This window comes from Aquarana catesbeiana, linkage group LG02 (assembly GCF_042186555.1).
Source record: "Aquarana catesbeiana isolate 2022-GZ linkage group LG02, ASM4218655v1, whole genome shotgun sequence".
NCBI lineage: Eukaryota > Metazoa > Chordata > Amphibia > Anura > Ranidae > Aquarana > Aquarana catesbeiana.
In genome coordinates, this window is record NC_133325.1 from 387,311,641 (window position 1) to 387,328,839 (window position 17,199).

The 17,199-nt window shown below is 37.2% G+C and overlaps 1 protein-coding gene across 4 annotated transcripts in view; it reads right to left on the reverse strand.

The window, feature by feature from the left end:
* The window catches only part of NHS (NHS actin remodeling regulator), a 263,463-nt gene that overhangs the window by 13,871 nt on the left and 232,393 nt on the right, over nt 1-17,199 (reverse strand). For 2 of the 4 annotated variants that reach the window (XM_073615177.1, XM_073615179.1), the window contains exons 3-7: nt 16,933-17,063; nt 15,722-15,784; nt 10,318-10,507; nt 5,548-5,679; nt 471-3,407 (exon numbers count right to left, since the gene is read on the reverse strand). In XM_073615177.1, the coding sequence (XP_073471278.1) occupies nt 471-3,407; nt 5,548-5,679; nt 10,318-10,507; nt 15,722-15,784; nt 16,933-17,063 (3,453 nt within the window). Of the gene's footprint in view, nt 1-470; nt 3,408-5,547; nt 5,680-10,317; nt 10,508-11,101; nt 11,253-15,721; nt 15,785-16,932; nt 17,064-17,199 lie in introns of those variants that run through there. The other 2 variants (XM_073615178.1, XM_073615180.1) reach the window with 2 other exon arrangements.

The following is a 17,199-nucleotide window of genomic DNA, read 5'->3' on the forward strand; positions in this document are numbered from 1 at the left end:
CTATAAATGTAGATTAATACCACTACATACAGTGAATTGATAGAGCATTTTATATCTGAATCAGAATTTAAATTTTGTTTGATATATATTGGTAAATAAACTATTTCATGGGAAAACAAAAAACAAAACTGCACCTGCACTAAAACTAAAAAAAGATATTCTAATATATTATCTAATATTTAAAAAAAATAAAATATGTCTCTCCCTCTCTCTCTCTCTCTCTCTCTCTATCTATATATATATATATATATATATATATATATAGATATAGATATCTATAGCTATATAACTATAGATATCTATATCTATATATATATATATATATATATATATATATAGAGAGAGAGAGAGAGAGAGAGAGAGAGAGATATTTATATATATAAATATCGATATCTAGATATATATCTCAAATAATGTTCCCAATGACAATACAATGGCATTGACAAGAAGCACATATGTTGTAAATTAACCTTTCCAGGAGGCGTCATCCAAGCTTTCTGATGTATCTTCTGACCTGCTATCTTCTGAGGCACTTTTGGTTGGAATACCTGATACGGTTTCAAATTCCTGCTCTGGACAATCGTCACTGAGTGGATTTAAAGTGGATATTTCTGATTCAAAGCGTAGAGTATTTCCAGGCACTTTGTCACTGTTGCTTAAGACAGGTTCACTGGACAACTGAGATACATCAGAAATATTGTCTTGCACATCAAATCCAGTGTTGATTCCTTTAACAGGTTCTTTTATGGTAAATGGGCCACACTTTACTTGTAACACATACTCTGCTTTAATTTGCCCTTCCCCTTTAGTCTGACTCTTTTGATCATTTGCAATATCACTGCTGTCTACAGAGTAATCTTGCACATACTTTGTTATTGTTTCTGGGTTTGCTGTGAAAATAGTTTCTTCTATTATTTCCTCAGGTCGATATTTATGGTGTTTCTCTGCTTCATCTTTTTTAGTTCTAGTGATCAAAAGTGGTGGCATTTCAGGTTTGTATAAACCATGTCCAGTAAAAAGGGCAGTTGCTTGAAAAAACGCTTCGGGACTTGTGTCAACTGGCGATGCATCAATGTAGGGAAGCATTGCTTCTTCAGTGGAGAACTGGCGTATTATTGATTTCTTAGGTGCTAATACAGGTGTTTTCTCATGGGGATATGTATCCACAATTATTGTAGGATCCTGGGTACATAAGATGTTAGTGCTTTCTTTATGCCTAGAGTCCCTGTGATGCTTGTTGACAGATCTCAGATGTACAGATTTTAGCACTGAAGGTGTTATGGCAAGGGCTGGAGAAGAATTTGGATTCAGTTCATCCTCTGACACATTTTGATTGGTATGACTGAAAGCTGTTACCTGTGGTCTGTATGGCAATGGTCTATGTAACACATGAAGAGCACTTAGGTCAAGATGACTAGGAGGTATAGTTGGAAGTTCTAGTTCTTTACTTAAGAAAACATTGCCAGACCTTGAAGGATGCTGTAAAGAGGACTTCCTTTCTGGAACTTTTGGTTTTCTCCTACCACCCCCAGGTGACAATGGTCCAGAGAAAAATGGTATAGGGAAAGATGAAGTAGGTGTTTCTGACTGGCTAGAATAGCCACTTGATGGTGATGCCAACCCTGCCAATTTTTCTGGTGAGGCTAATTTAAATTCATTCTCAACTGAGGGAAGAGAAGGAGTGGTGGCTCTGGATTCAGGTTGTGAATTTTGTGATTCTGAACTTTCTGGAGACTTGATGCATTCTATGACGGTTGTACCTGTAGCAGTGCTTGAATTTGATAAAGACCTATAAGGATCACTTGATTTCAAGTCATTAAGGAGCCATAGATCTGCATAGTGAGGCTGTTCACTTCCCTCATCTTTAAAAGTTGCAGTGTCTGGGTTAATAAATGATGTATTTTTTTCATCATGGTCATCCTGATTGACCCAAGCAACCTCCTGTTGATTTGGTGGAGACAGATTTTCCACTCTAGAGGGTGCATTTGAAGTCTCAAGTGGCAATTTCATTTCCCTGGAGGTGTGAAGCACTTGTTGTGTGCTGGTAATCTTTGGTTCTTTCTTCTCAAGAACATCTGTGTAGTTGTCAGAATTTTTCAAAGATGAGCATCGTTTTGGTGGTGGAGGCTTTGCCTTTGGTTTTTTCAATGACATATTCTGTATTCCTTGTTTACTGTGATCCACATAATGTTGCCAAACACTGTCTGTACTCATGGATGAAATTCCAGTGTCCTGTTCATTCTCAGTCCCTGACGGTGCATAGTTACATATATAACTCCTATTACCATTAAGACCACAGTCAAAATGCATGGAGGTGTAATATCCTTCAGTGTCTACAGAATAATGAGATCCTGTGTCTGCTTTCTCTGAGGCAGGCTTTTCAAGAAAACTATCATATGTTCCAAGACTGGTAAAACTTGGACAACCTAAACCATCTCCCTTTAAGTGCTGCGGGCTGAAATCTGGACGACATGAAGCATCATGGTGATGGTGAAGATAATTCCATTCACTGTCACTTGTGTTGCTGTTTGGGTCATCAAGCAGATCTGCAACAGTTGATGTAAATGAGCTTGCCCTGTGTCCTCTAAGGCAGTCTAAGTGGTCATCATTATATTGTTCCATGCTAAATACATTTGAGTCTTCACCCGCATTGGCAGCAGTATTTAAAGATAATTCAGAATCACAATGTGAAGAGCCAGTTAGTGGAGGGGATGCTGCTGGAGGTATCGTTTCTGAAGTCTGGGATGGACATGTGGAACTACTTCCACTCCAGTTTCCGCTGGATGACTGATGATCATCTTTCTGATCTATGTGTGTGCTCAGTAAAACTCCTGTAGTGGAAATAGAGTGAACAGGGCTTCCAAACGTGTCAGAATTTGATGAAATGTCACAGCTGCCCGAATCAACCATTCTTGATAGCCTTGATCTCCCCCTTTCATTCAGCTCAGGGCTATGGTGAGAATATGATAACCCCAGAAGTTGGTGTTCTGGGGAATCTTCACTGTTAAAATGGTCGTCTTTCTTCTTTAATGTCCTCTCTGAGCTGGTTATATAGCAATCATCTTTATAACCAGAAGATTGTGCACTTCTATCATGATCATTACTTGTTCTAGCACTTTCTCTGGGAAGACTACGTGAACGAATTCGATTGGACACTGTTGCAGTGAATATTTGGTCACCACTCTCAGTCAAAGCTGCAATGTTTCCTGCAGAATGTGAGAGTGATGCTGCCACTCCTTGGCCCCTCTGAGCTCTAATTCTTCTCCTTGATGGAGCAGCAATAAGAATATCCTCTGTTTGGCACTCTGTATCTCTGGTTCCAGATCTTCTATTTGAAGAGTTTGCAAGCTCAGGGTTGTTATGAACTATAACATTCCGCTCCCGTGCTACAGGAGACTCATCTGAATCTACAATAAATAAATAAAAATAAACTTCAGTCATTATTATTAAATTACAGCCTTAAAGTATCTAGTTTTGCTAGAAAGTACTCCAGCTGATGGCAATTAAACCATTATAGTACTAAAGAAAATAATCATATGGCTGGCATTTTTTTTTTCTTGTTCAGAAAATGTAAGGATCAAGCAGGTTTATCATTCTATGAATTGTACAGTGTTTAATATATTTTTATTTCTTTATTATGTTCAGGACATTTTTTTCCCATTTTTGGCCAGTTAACCACTTGAGCTCTGGAGATTTTTTGCTATTCGGCACTGCACTATTTTAATTGGTATTTAGGCGGTCATGCAAAGCTCTACCCAAACTAAATCTATATAATTTTTTTCACACAAATAAAGCTTTCTTTTAGTGATATTTGATCACCACTATGTTTTTTATTTTTTACGATATAAATGAAAAAAGACAGAAAAGCTTGACAAAAAAATGCCCGATAGTTTCTACTTTCTGCTGTAAAACATTTCCAATAAAAAAATGTCTTCATAAATGTAGGCCAACATGTATTCTGTTACATGTCTTTGGTAAAAATAATCCCAATAAGTTTATATTGATTGGTTTGTGTGAAAGTTATAGTGTCTACGAATTATGGTATAGATACTGGAACGTCTATTTTTTGAATACTATTTATACTAGTAATGGTGGTGATCAGCGACTTAGTGGGACTGTGATAGTGTGGCAGACAATCTGACACTAACTGACACTTTGCGGGAACTGCCATTGACATCTTCAGTGACACTAATACAGTGATCAGTGCTAATAATGTACACTGACACTGTACTAATGACACTGGCTGGGAAGGGGTTAACATCAAGGGGTTAACTGTGTGCCAAACAAGTGTTAATGTGTGTACTGTGTGCTGTTTTTACTAAGCAATGTACTTTGCAGGGGAAAAAATGGCACATCGCTGCTTTCTGTGCTTTCTGTTTTGTCATTTCCTCAGCCGACCTGTGGGCAGCAGCCATAAATCAATGGCTGGAACCCACTGATTGGCTTGTGCTACAACGAATGACAACTCAAGCTTCTGGGTGCACACGCATGTGCAAGCGGACCCAGAAGAAAGATGCAGGTAAGTGATTGTGCCTGTATGAGCTGACCTGCCGCAGTAAATGTACTGTGGCAGGTCAGCAAGCTGTTAAATATAAAATAGTACATATAGATATTTATTATTTTCCTCCAGAAGGTGGCGTTACAAGTATCTTTTAACATGTTTTCTAGGCTAATCTTAATTATTTTTTTTCCAGAAAAACCTGTTATTTACAGAGCTTAAAGGATAAATTAACTTAAAAAAAATGCTAATTTTTTGCAGGTAAAAAAATGTGCATTTATTACTTTTTGTTACAGGAGCCTGTAAAGCATTGTACCAGCAATCAGCAGATCGCTGATGCCATGCAGGTCTCCTGCAGAGCTGTCAGTGTATCCGCTTCCTCGTACCTCGCTCCTTGCACAGTTACTGGCGGCTAACGGAAAGCTCCCGATTGCTTCTGTCGATCAGGAGCTTTCTGATCATGTACTTCAGGTACTTCTATAGCGCTGTCAATTTACGCAGTGCTTTACATATATTGTACATTCACATCAGTCCCTACCCTCAAGTAGTTTACAATCTAAGGTGATCACAAACCCCCCCCCCCCACCGGCATCTGAAATCCCTTAAAGGGCGGGAGGTGCCAGCACAAAGGGGTTCAACGTTTACAAATATAACATTTTAAAATGGTTTATTTGACACAACACAAGTGCTGTTTTCCAAAAAAAATACTTCTGTAAGAAGTAGTTCTGATGAGGTCTGGACTGTGAGCTGTTTCTATTAGCTTAAATCGGACTAGCTAAACCAAAAGGAACCTTGGTTTGTTCAAACATGACTGGACACAAGGAACAGTCTTGGCTTCCTTATTTTCAGTAGGCCTGTAAAGATCTCGGGCAATCCACTTCATAATTCATCCTCCATTGCAATGGATTTGAATTCTTTAGGGAGGTACACATAATAACATGACTTAACCACTTGTCTAGTAGATGATGACAACTTTAAATAGCTCCAAACTTGGCAGCAATGTAGTAGCTATAACATTAAATTGATATATGCTAAATGAAGAGCCAAACCTATCTCTTGTTGCACTCTTCTGGGAATTCCTGATATGGTTTTTCTTCTCCTCAATTTCCGTCTCCTCTGCAGAACAGATTGTGAATGAACTAGGGAGCAACGTATGCTTGCTTCTCTATCAAAACCAACACCTGGAAATAGATACATCAGCCTTGTTAATTCTCGCTTTGGTTTTATTACCCTATTTTAAATCAAAATTAAACTGTCCAAATTTATACATCGTTAACTATATTTTACATTTAATTAGGTTTACTCTTTTCTAGCTATACATATCATGTTTACATAAGAAGAAAGACAATAATTCATTGCATCTTGCTAAATGGAAAGCTGCAGTGGGAGTATTTAATAAGGTCAGGAGAACATGTCCATTAAAGTAACACATAGGGATTGCTTTACTAAAGACAAATAGACTGTGCACTTTGCAAAGTGCAGTTACACGCTGCAAGTGCAGTTGCTCCAGAGCTTAGTAAATGAAGTAAAGCTTCACTTTACGAAGAATAACCAATCACATGCAAGGAAAATAAAGAGTACTGCATTTTTGCTTGCACATGAATGGATGATGAAAGTCAGCAGAGCTTCCCCTCATTTACTAAGCTCTAAAGCAACTGCTCTTGCAGAGTGTAACTGTACTTTCCAAAGTGCATAATCTATTTGCCTTTAGTAAATCAACCCCATGGTGTTAAAACATAAATAGTGTTTAAGCAGATGATATATAAATCTGATATCTGATGACCTGCTAAAAGTTACTGCGCTTTGAATGCTTTCACTGGGCTATGGAAGCAGCTGAAAATATTTCCAAGCATATACTAATGTACTTCTGTCCACTAAATATCCTTAAAACAATACAAATATAGTTCAGTGTGGCTCTTCTTAAAATTTTGTATAACATGTAATATTGCTAGGTCTATAATATGGGTAGATTTCATAATTTAAGTGGTTTTTTAACACTGTGTCTGTTGCCATTTCAAATAATCTACTCTATGTGACTTCAAAGGATATTTGTACTTCTGTATGGTGAGATCAAAAATGGTTACCAACATTACGGGTCCTTGGTTTGCAAGTGCACTGATCAGCTATTTACAGTTAGCCTCTAAACTGTTACTACTAACTTGGTGCAGCTTGGTTTGTTTCAGAACAAGAAAGCCAGAGGTCAAGAACGTTTTACTTTCATTCAAGTGTGAAGGTTTTCCACATCATAGGCTAAGGTAGGTTTTCAGGTTTACCTTGTTCATTTTTTGCTGTTCTCAGAATCTTCCGACCGAGCCAGTGTAACTTGCGTAAATCTTCCCAACATTTTTGAACATTTAGTCACACATGACATTATTCAACAAGAGTTTATGGTTTTAGGTGCTAATTCCTAAATGCAGTATCCCCCCACAATCAATCACAATCTTACTTTAAAGCAAAATTAAACTCTAAAATAAAAACCTGCTGATGGTAGGATTTTTTTATGACAGAAGAAACCTAGTTGGTCCCTCCAGGCACAAGTACTTTTCCCTGTCTGTTAATTTGAATTGATTCTGCTCATTAAATAAGGCTGACAGTATTCATAGATGCCAACCCAAAGCACATTATTACTATTGTCAAAAAATGTGCAGTTATCTATTAAGAAACATTCATGTGTACTCATTTTTTATATATTGTAGACAGAAAGGTTTTTTTTGTTTTTCAAAATGCTAATATAATATTTTATAGGTTTTGATTTTCTAATATATTTGTTGCTGTAAAGAATGGCACTAAAATAGTTTCTAAATGGCATAATTATTTAGCTTGTTCCCTTTTGCATAGACAGTAAAAATATCTTTGGTTCCAATCGTGAAATGCTCAAACCTTGCATGAGGCTATGTGAAAACAGGAGAGCCATTGCTGTCTTTGAAATGCTTTTTAAGTGCACAATATGCGGTGCGGGAACTGCGTGCGATTTTAAACAGGAATTGCACCGTATTCCTGTTCAAATTACATGCGATTCTTCAGCAGTGTGATTTGAGCCATTAGTCTGTATAGCTCAAATTGTACCGAATCCGAACCAAAATTGTGCAGGACCCTTTTCACACCCATGAGATCCGATTCTGCAAATCGCACTGCATTTTGCAAACCGATTTCGGGGTGTCGTTAACTCAACACACACACACACACAGCGGTTCACTTGAAAGGGGGTTTTGAATGCAGTGTGGAATAGAATTCGCTGTGAATTCGGAGCGCACATGTGTGAACTGGCACTAAAAGCTCTTAGGGTGAATCAGCATTCCACAGACACAGCTGTGTCTACAGTTGCAACATGCAAAGAAAATGCATAACCAATCAAGGGATAAAAAGGTAATAAGTACTTTGTTTTCTGTATGTATTTAGTTGCTTTCATTCATTTATTCCTTCAATCATTTATTAAAGTTATTTTTTGTTTTGCAATTATAAACTATCATATTAAAAGTACTATTAGCATGAAACCAATGTTATTTATGGATGTGGCAATAAAAAAAACACACAAATTACAGCTGCTATCCTGCAAGTGTGATGTTACAGAATTGTTTGTATTGTTCAGTAACCAAAGCCATTAAAATTCCTGTTCCCATTATAATGCTCATTACAATACAAAAACATATTTTGAGACATGGCAAAATATTGTAATATTTGCATTAAAGTGACATTATGTAAAGCTTAACAAACACACGTGAATTGTTATTTTAATGGATATTAGCACTTTACCAGCTCATTAAATGAATTATGTATTAATATTAGGAAACTAGACAGTGATATATGAACAAGATATTCCCTACCTTCAAAGAGTCATTGGAAGACAAAATAGTTTTCCTACAGAACCAGACAACATTTTCAGTCAGTGATTCTGACATACAAAAGTACACCATTCTGCAGTGACTTTCCATGTGATGATCAGATGATTTTCTAAACTAACTTCTATTCTGTCTCATTTCAAACACTGCTTTTGTTCCATAGACAGATCCAGAAAAATTGCTGGTAAACACCACAACCCTTAGCTAATATAACATTTTGAAACAAACTGAAAACATACAGTAAGAGTTATTGGTTGGTTTGTGTTCTTTTGTTAACCAAAATGCTTTATATATCATTAAAATAGCATTTAAAATGTGATTCATGGTTGGATACGAATTTATTTTTTGTACAGTTAGGCCCCTTTCACACATGCTGTCCGTTCAGGTCTGCCTGTCCGTTTTTTCAGGGGGACCTGATCGGACGCTCCATTCACCTCTATGGAGAGATGGATGTCAGCTGTGACATGTCCGCTGACATCCGCTGCTATCCCATCCGATCCGGTCTGCCAAATCCAGACAGATGGAGACCCTATTTTCCATCCGTTTGGCGGATAGGCCCAGGTGGAATTGGAGGAATACGGACAGAAGGATCTGTTTTCATCCGATTTCCCCATAGAGAACAGCGTGGCTCTGACAGGTCCATCAACGCACAGTGAGCGGAGACGGACCTGTCATCTGCCTGCTCAGCGGGGATCAGCGGATTGATCCCTGCTGAGCAAGCGGAGTCTGTCAAAACGAACGAGCCCTGTGTGAAAGGGGCCTTAAAGGAAAACAAGTCTTGTACAAAGTGTGCCCATCATTTATCCAAGTGTGATAGGAATACATCCAATCGGTTTACAAACTAGTGACACCACTGCCTTGCAAATCAATAGCTACTGGATTATCAAAATTAATATTAATACAACATGCATAATATGTGTAATTTGCTGCTGGCTACTCAGGCTACATGCTAAATGTAAAAATCTCTCAAATTAGATGTTTTTAAATAATATATTTTTAATAATAATAAAATTACTTCCTAGGAACTCAGAGTGCTCTATCTGCCATTGGGGCAAATGTTGAGGCAACCATCTAGGGTGCATTCAGTAGAAAAAATAAATAAAAATAAATAAAAATAAATAAAATCAAATAAAAAAAATAAGAAAAAAACAAAATTTTTTTAAAGCGCCCCGTCCTGACGAGCTTGCGCGCAGAAGCGAACACATACGTGAGTAGCGCCCGCATATGAAAACGGTGGTCAAACCACACATGTGAGGTATCGCCGCCATCGTTAGAGTGAGAGCAATAATTCTAGCCCTAGACTTCCTCTGTAACTCAAAACATGCAACCTGTAGAATTTTTTAAATGTCGCCTATGGAGATTTTTAAGGGTAAAAGTTTGACGCCATTCCACGAGCAGGCGCAATTTTGAAGCGTGAGATGTTGGGTATCAATTTACTCGGCGTAACATTATCTTTCACAATATAAAAAAAAATTGGGCTAACTTTACTGTTGTCTTATTTTTTTATTAAAAAAAAAAGTGATTTTTTTCCCCCTAAAAAGTGCGCTTGTAAGACCACTGCGCAAATGTGGTGTGACAAAAAGTATTGCAATGACCACCATTTTATTCTCTAGTGTGTTAGAAAAAAAATGTATAATGTTTGGGGGGTTTAAGTAATTTTCTAGCAAAAAAAACGTGTTTTTAACTTGTAAACACCGAGTTGGAAAAAGAGGCCTGGTCTTTAAGTGGTTAATATTTCACTGAATCAAATATCTGGGTACCACAAAAACAAAAAGTTTGTAATGATTACAGCACGTGGACAGTTTGTGAGCAAAAGAGTATATAAGAGCCACTGGTTTTCTTGGAAAAGAAAGACCTATTTCTTGCTGTCTTATCATATTTACATATAATGAATGTCTTATTGTTACATTATATGGTAATTGCATGTTTAAAACCTGTCATTTGTTTACTTCTATAAAAAATATAATTTAGGTACTGTACCTGAAACATTGATGGGGATAATGCATGATGTAACCACTTGGGACTCCTGTTTCATCTTCTCCTCAGGGGTGGGCAGAGGCAATGCTTTATTCCAGTTGGTTTGTTTATCCAGTGTTGATGGAACATTAGGAATTGGATTTTTTGGCCTTTGTCCTAAAACCATTTCATCTTCATCCTGAGGTGGATGAGCCTGTAAAATTTGCATACATTAGTATTGCCTTATAGAAGCTTGCAAGCTCACCAGGAATGTATTTAATCCATATTTGTTTTGTCAGCGAGGAACTAAAACAATAAGAAGGAAAGATTTCTACTCCACATACATTGGGATAGTAACAGAGGCACTTAATGTTAACACTTCAAATGGAAAAAATGGTTAATAACAAACCACCAAAAATAGAATAGAAACAGTCAAAGAAGAGTAAAAGTAGAGGTTAATCTTCTATGAACTCTTGCAGAAGAAAAGGATTAGAAATAGAGATAGAACATGATAATGAAATGTATGAAATAATATATTTTACTCACACTGTAAAGAAAAAAAAACTAGATCTGAAAAAACTTGGTCTAACAGTACATGCCTAAATTCTAGAATCTCAATTTTTTACAAGTTTTTTTTAGACTTTTAAGTTAATCACCAAATATACGCTGCCCTCTGTTATGTTAACTATTCTGCATTAGATATTCTTTCCATTGAATGTTGTTGCTCACTAATGCTAGTTCCCATCTGTTCTTAGTTTACAGACTTCAGACTCTTAAGAATATTAAAATAGTATGGAGTGACACTTACCTTTCCAGTGTTTCCTGGCCATATAATTTAAATGCCACATGAAATGGGATTTTTTAATATATCTCTGCAGAAAATCATACAACTTTTACTACTTTCTTCCTTCATCTGCAGCTTTTGTGTTCAATTCCAGCAGACATGAATAGCTCATACAAACTACAGGCACAAAAGACTTTGTTTCCTAGGTAACTCGGTGGGAGAAAGTTTGCTGCGTGCTTAAGGGGAAAAGGCTAGGTTTTGTTGCTGACTTCTTCCTTGAATTACAATAGACCCCTGGACAATGACCATGTAGTGATCTTACTGCTCTCTTAGAAACTATTTTGATTATTCTGTAAGGAGCAATGGTGTAGTATATTGATGGGCAGGTGTTCCCTGCATATGCCATACTCACATTGATAAAGATTTTGTTTATTTTTAACTATTTTTCATTAACACAAATAGCCTTACTCAGCATTAGATGATGGCCCAATATATTTGCCTTTTTTCCATAAAATTTTGAGGTGACTCAAATCAGGTGCTGTATGTGACCGCATATGCGTACTGTGCAATGCAAAATATTACAAAAATTTTGCAACATTCACAATATGTATGAGAGGTGGAGCCTGGTGGTGGAACCTTTCGCGACAAGTGAGATTTGTCCTATGGAGTCTGTATCAATGCTTTACATTTTTTAAACTAAATATTTAAATAAATGTGAGTTGAATATTAGCTGGAGTAGTGAGGTTCTGTTTTTAATCCCCCTGATACTGCACTTTTGGAGGCACTTTTGTTTTCTTCTATGGTACTGTCGAACTACCGGCAGCCAATGTGGAGTCAAGTTTGAAACAGCATAGTGGAAGGAAACTACATCTGTTGTAGATTATTATCTGTTCCCTGAGACAGAAATTGTCAAGGACCAGTTTGGAGTATCCCTGAAGGGAGAGTTCCACTGTGTGCAAGGTGTGTTTGACCCCTTGCAGGGTCTTATAAGGAGGTGAGTGAGCATTGCACGTGGTGGCGGGCGCACTATTGGTGTGGAAGTTGTTTTGAAGCAAGGAAAAAACTCCCTGCATGCTAGTAGAAGATTTATCACCTATATGTCACTAATGGACTTTTTCTTGAGCACCTTTACTTTTACTTATTTTGTGATAGTTTGTTGTTATTTTGTTTAAATGCAGCGCTGTCTCATTCACATACTATATAATCACAATATATAGGTATTATATGCAGAAATGTGAATCAATAAAAATTAAATTTCAAGTACAAATATCAGAAAGAACATATAAATAAATGTCAGTGTTCATTATCAATATAAGTCAGTTGTTCGCTATATATAATTATCTGTAAAAAAACTGTGCTTAAAAAGCAACCATCTAGTCCTCAGTACAACAGTGAACCTCCTCCAAGGTGATCTTTTAGGTATCCATCAACAATAGAGACCTCCATAGAGATAACGCTAATGCCCTGTACACACGGTCGGACATTGATCAGACATTCCGACAACAAAATCCATGGATTTTTTTCAGACGGATGTTGGCTCAAACTTGTCTTGCATACACACGGTCACACAAAGTTGTCGGAAAATCCGATCGTTCTAAACGCGGTGACGTAAAACACGTACGTCGGGACTATAAACAGGGCAGTAGCCAATAGCTTTCGTCTCTTAATTTATTCTGAGCATGTGTGGCCCTTTGTGCGTCGGATTTGTGTACATACGATCGGAATTTCCGACAACGGATGTTGTTGTCAGAAAATTTTATAGCACGCTCTCAAACTTTGTGTGTCGGAAATTCCGATGGAAAATATGTGGTGGAGCCCACACATGGTCGGAATTTCCAACAACAAGGTCCTATCACACATTTTCCATCGGAAAATCCGACCGTGTGTACAGGGCATTACTGTTATCTTGGTCCTCCTTTTTCAACTATTCGTGTTTTTCTAGGGGTGCCTTGGCAAAATGCCTACAAAATGCCCAAGAATTGTATACAACCCAGGGGGTGGATCAAGCCTGCCTTTTAGTTACACAAAGCCACAGGTTTAATTGTGCACCATCACGACCTTGTAGCTGTCGCCATTCAAACAACCAATGACATTATCAATTGATAAGATAAGTAAAACTATTAGAGTAATTTTTTACATTTTAGAATGGGGTGCCTCGAGACTGTCCATAATTTTAAAGGGTGCCTTGACTAAAAAAAAAGGTTGAGAAACACTGATCTAGGTAGTAGAGATGTGTTATTTTACTGGAAATGTTCCTTGTACTTACTGATCTGTGTGGTTATGCTTGTAAGTAGAGTCAGAGTGGTGCCTATTCAGCACCAGAGGTGTAGCAAAACCAGGCTAACTGTCAAAGGTCTTCAATTATTATTGGCGAGTGGCCACTTAGTAGCAAGAGCTGGCAACTGCATCCCTGCCTCTCTTCCTGATTTTTACTGATTTGTTTGACAGCTCCTGACAAAGTCTGTGTAATACAAAATGCACTGGGTGGAGCAAAGTGCTGTGATATCATCACCGGCTCTGCGTTTGAATGGCTGGAGTTGCGTGCATGATAGCGAGTCTTTGGAAGTCATAAGCAGGAAGTACAGGATCATTCCCAAGTGGTTTAAAAACAACGCTGTTTGACCTGCTTAATTTTTCTTAAGGGGGTCAACTGGAATTGGTGAGTTTATTTTCACAAGAGGGTCTCTATGGTTGATGGTCACATAAAAGAGCACCCTGGAGGAAGTGCACTGTTGCACTGATGATTGAATACTTTTTGTGTATATTTTTTTTTTCACAGAGGCATCTATATTGAACTCAACCAGCCTTATATTGTTGTTAAACACCCTAACTTGACTTGGACTTGAAAATGAATTGATATTGGTTCACATTGTTTGTATATTATATTTATATATTATGATTTTTTTTACTATTTTGTACTTTGAAAGATTATTTGGGAGAGAGCTGTATGCACTGATATTTTATACAGCCGCTAGATAGAGTTAGGTTTTCATTTTATTTTTAGCATGGAGCATTGAATGATTTAATGCAACCACAAATAACTATTTTGGTACAGGAATAACTGCTGTTCAATCCATCATTTGATTGTTTTTCATCTTACTGCTCTTCATCAAAGGATGAAGTGGTTAAAATAAAACAAAAGGCAAACCTTTTTTTTAATGGATAGAGTAATGTGAGGGTTATAACCCATGTCAGGTTTTTTTGGCCACTGTGTCCTACTGGGGAGATTTACATTAACTTCCTGCCCCATGGCCAAAATAGGAAGTGAGAGGAAATCTCTCCAAAGTGAGAAAATCCTTTGTTATCACCAGGGGGTCCGCATTTAAAGATATCCCTTCTAATGAGCATAATAAAGGGGCACAGACAGCAAAAAAAATTGACAGATGTTCTAATCCCTCTTCACTCTATCCAAAACTAAAAAAAAAAAGTTCAGTCTTTAGTTATACTTTAGGAAAATCTGTATAAACTTAAAAAGTATAAACTAAAGTGGATTTCCCTTTGCAGAAAAGTATATCCTTTATACTGCTTTATGTAGAAATATGAAAGGGTCCATACAGCTCAACAGTAACAGTGTGATGCTCAAATTACTGTAGTTTAGATAGATGTAGAAGGTTAAACCCATTCCTGTGAATTTAATAGTTAGGTAACTTAAACAATAAAATATACTTGTTGTGACGGGAGTCACTTTGTGCAGGGGGGCTTGTGGAACCCAGGTTACCTTGGAGAGCACTGGAAGCTCCTTGTCCAGCCCCCCAGACCCTCCAATATGTAAGTTACCCTGTATCTATTAGGGGCACAGGGTGACCGAGAACCCCAATCTGACCTCAAGAATATATGAAGATAAAGTCCTCCATTCATCAGAGACCATTGCTAGATGGTTTAAGGTGGGGTCGGGGTTGCTGTGTGACTGTTAGGTGTGGCTGTACCCCCATGTTCTATTGTGTCTGTCTGCCTTGAGAGCAACCTATTATGGGATGTATATGTCTATGTGGATTAGCTGTGAGAGAGGAGGGGAGGGAATTCATCCAACAGCTCTCCCTGCTGATTGGACAGTCTACTGATGAGAAGTTTGAATATCTCTGTGTGCCTGTGTTCAAATAAACAGTTCGTGTTCAGCGGCCAAAACGAGTACTATCTAGTTATTAGTTGTCAGCGGTTGGAATATCTGATATCTATATTCAGACTGAAGGAAGCGGTATATGACGAAAGCACTCAAACGGAGTGTGGGAAGTGATTTTGTTACACTTGTACTGGCAATTCTGGATACAGAAAACTGCCAGGTCCATAATTAAAAAGATGATAGAAAAATCAGTATATAGAACAGAGAAATGAAAAGCATCTTGGTTGAAAGTGCTTGGGAACAATAAAGGGTAAAGCTGAGTGTATTTAAAAATCACATGCTGCATGATTATGATATGATGAAAAACAGGACCCATTATTACTAAGGTCTACATAATCAGTTTTGTTTATTATAATTCCTTAAAGGTTTGTTGACCTGATTCCGAACCATATACATTATACCAAAAAAAAGAGGAATCAATAGAAAAATATAGGGAGTTAGAAAAGAAGATGTTAATATTAAGGATAGAGTATTGTAATTTTTATCTGGACAGAGATACACTTAAACTTGCTGTTCTCAAATACCTTTCTACTCCATGGGGTCAAATGGCAACATTCAGTAGGGGAGGATGGACGGGTTCTGTTAAACTAAGAATATAAAATGTAATATGAATATAAATGGAAAACACATTAAAAGCATGCATAAATGACAAAATAAAATGTGGCATACACTTTGGCAGACTATGCAACATGAGTAGAGATTAGTGAATGGATCTAAAAACTGGGCCAGTATGGAGAAATTGTGTGAATCTGGTCTTTTTCAGTTTGCTGATTATCTTCATTAAGAAGCCTTTTTACAATGGAGAGTGAATATCCCTATCCACTCTCAGTGGACACCCAGTATTACTCCTCAATGCAGCCAAAAATGTAGACTACAGTGTGGTCAGATTGAACAACTTTAAATTGAGTTAAAAAATTCTGGAAATATCAGATTCTCTTGGGTTGCTAGATTTACCATAGATCGAGTCACTCACCTCTAAAAAATGATTTTTACATAAAAAAGTATAAATAAATATGAATTATAATGTGGATTAATAATGCATACTGACAGAAATACTACAAAAACCAGGATTAACAATGCAGATTTCAGTACGATGTACCAATGTGAAGTTTAAATTCAAACGTGTAATTTAGCAGAGGCAGACATGTTCTACACGTTGTTATTTCATTTTTTGATAGATAACAGTGTGTTAAAGTATTTCAGAAGGTAAAACTTTTTTTCTCAGTTATGGTTATATTAAAAAATGGTCATAAACTTGTAGAGCTGTCTATGTTTCGTTAAAGAGATTTCCCATCACTTCGTGGCCTGGAAGTGAGAAAATATTTCTAAAGTGAGAGAAAAATCCCCTCATAGACAGTTGTCACCATTGGAGGATTTGCCCTTTACTTCCTGTTCCAGAGACAACAGTAAAATTATGAATTTCCCATGATCACAGGACAAAAAAGAAAAAGCAAATCTCACCGACCCTGCAATAGTCTATCCAAAACTAAGAAATATGTTTTGACTTTATATATACTTTAAGCCACCTAAGAGATTCTGGAGGTGAGATCTCTGCACTTGATACATATCTTGGCATTGGGCTTTAAGTCCACAGACTCAAGTAGATCAATTTGGATATTACAACTACATGTTAGATAATGTCTAATAGTATTTGCACTGTAGCTATGTACAAAGAGTAAACCAAAGAATATATAGGAACTTTATTGTATATGAATATAAGGAAATTAAGGCTTACTGGTAGATGGTGATGTTCCTTTACCTCTCTTCTCTTTAGAGTATGAGCTGAAGGGTAGGAGGGAAAAGGAGGAGCAACAAAAACAGAGCCCATGAACCGCCTTTCTCTGTTGTCTGCTCGTGCACGATGCTCTGTTATTGAGAAAACAGAGAACAGGACTCAGTAAATAATGATACATCAATCTCTGCTTGATGACACAAACAGTCTAACACTAACATATAGAAGTAATGTGTGGTATGTTTGTTTTCAGAAACTGGGAGCTCTTGG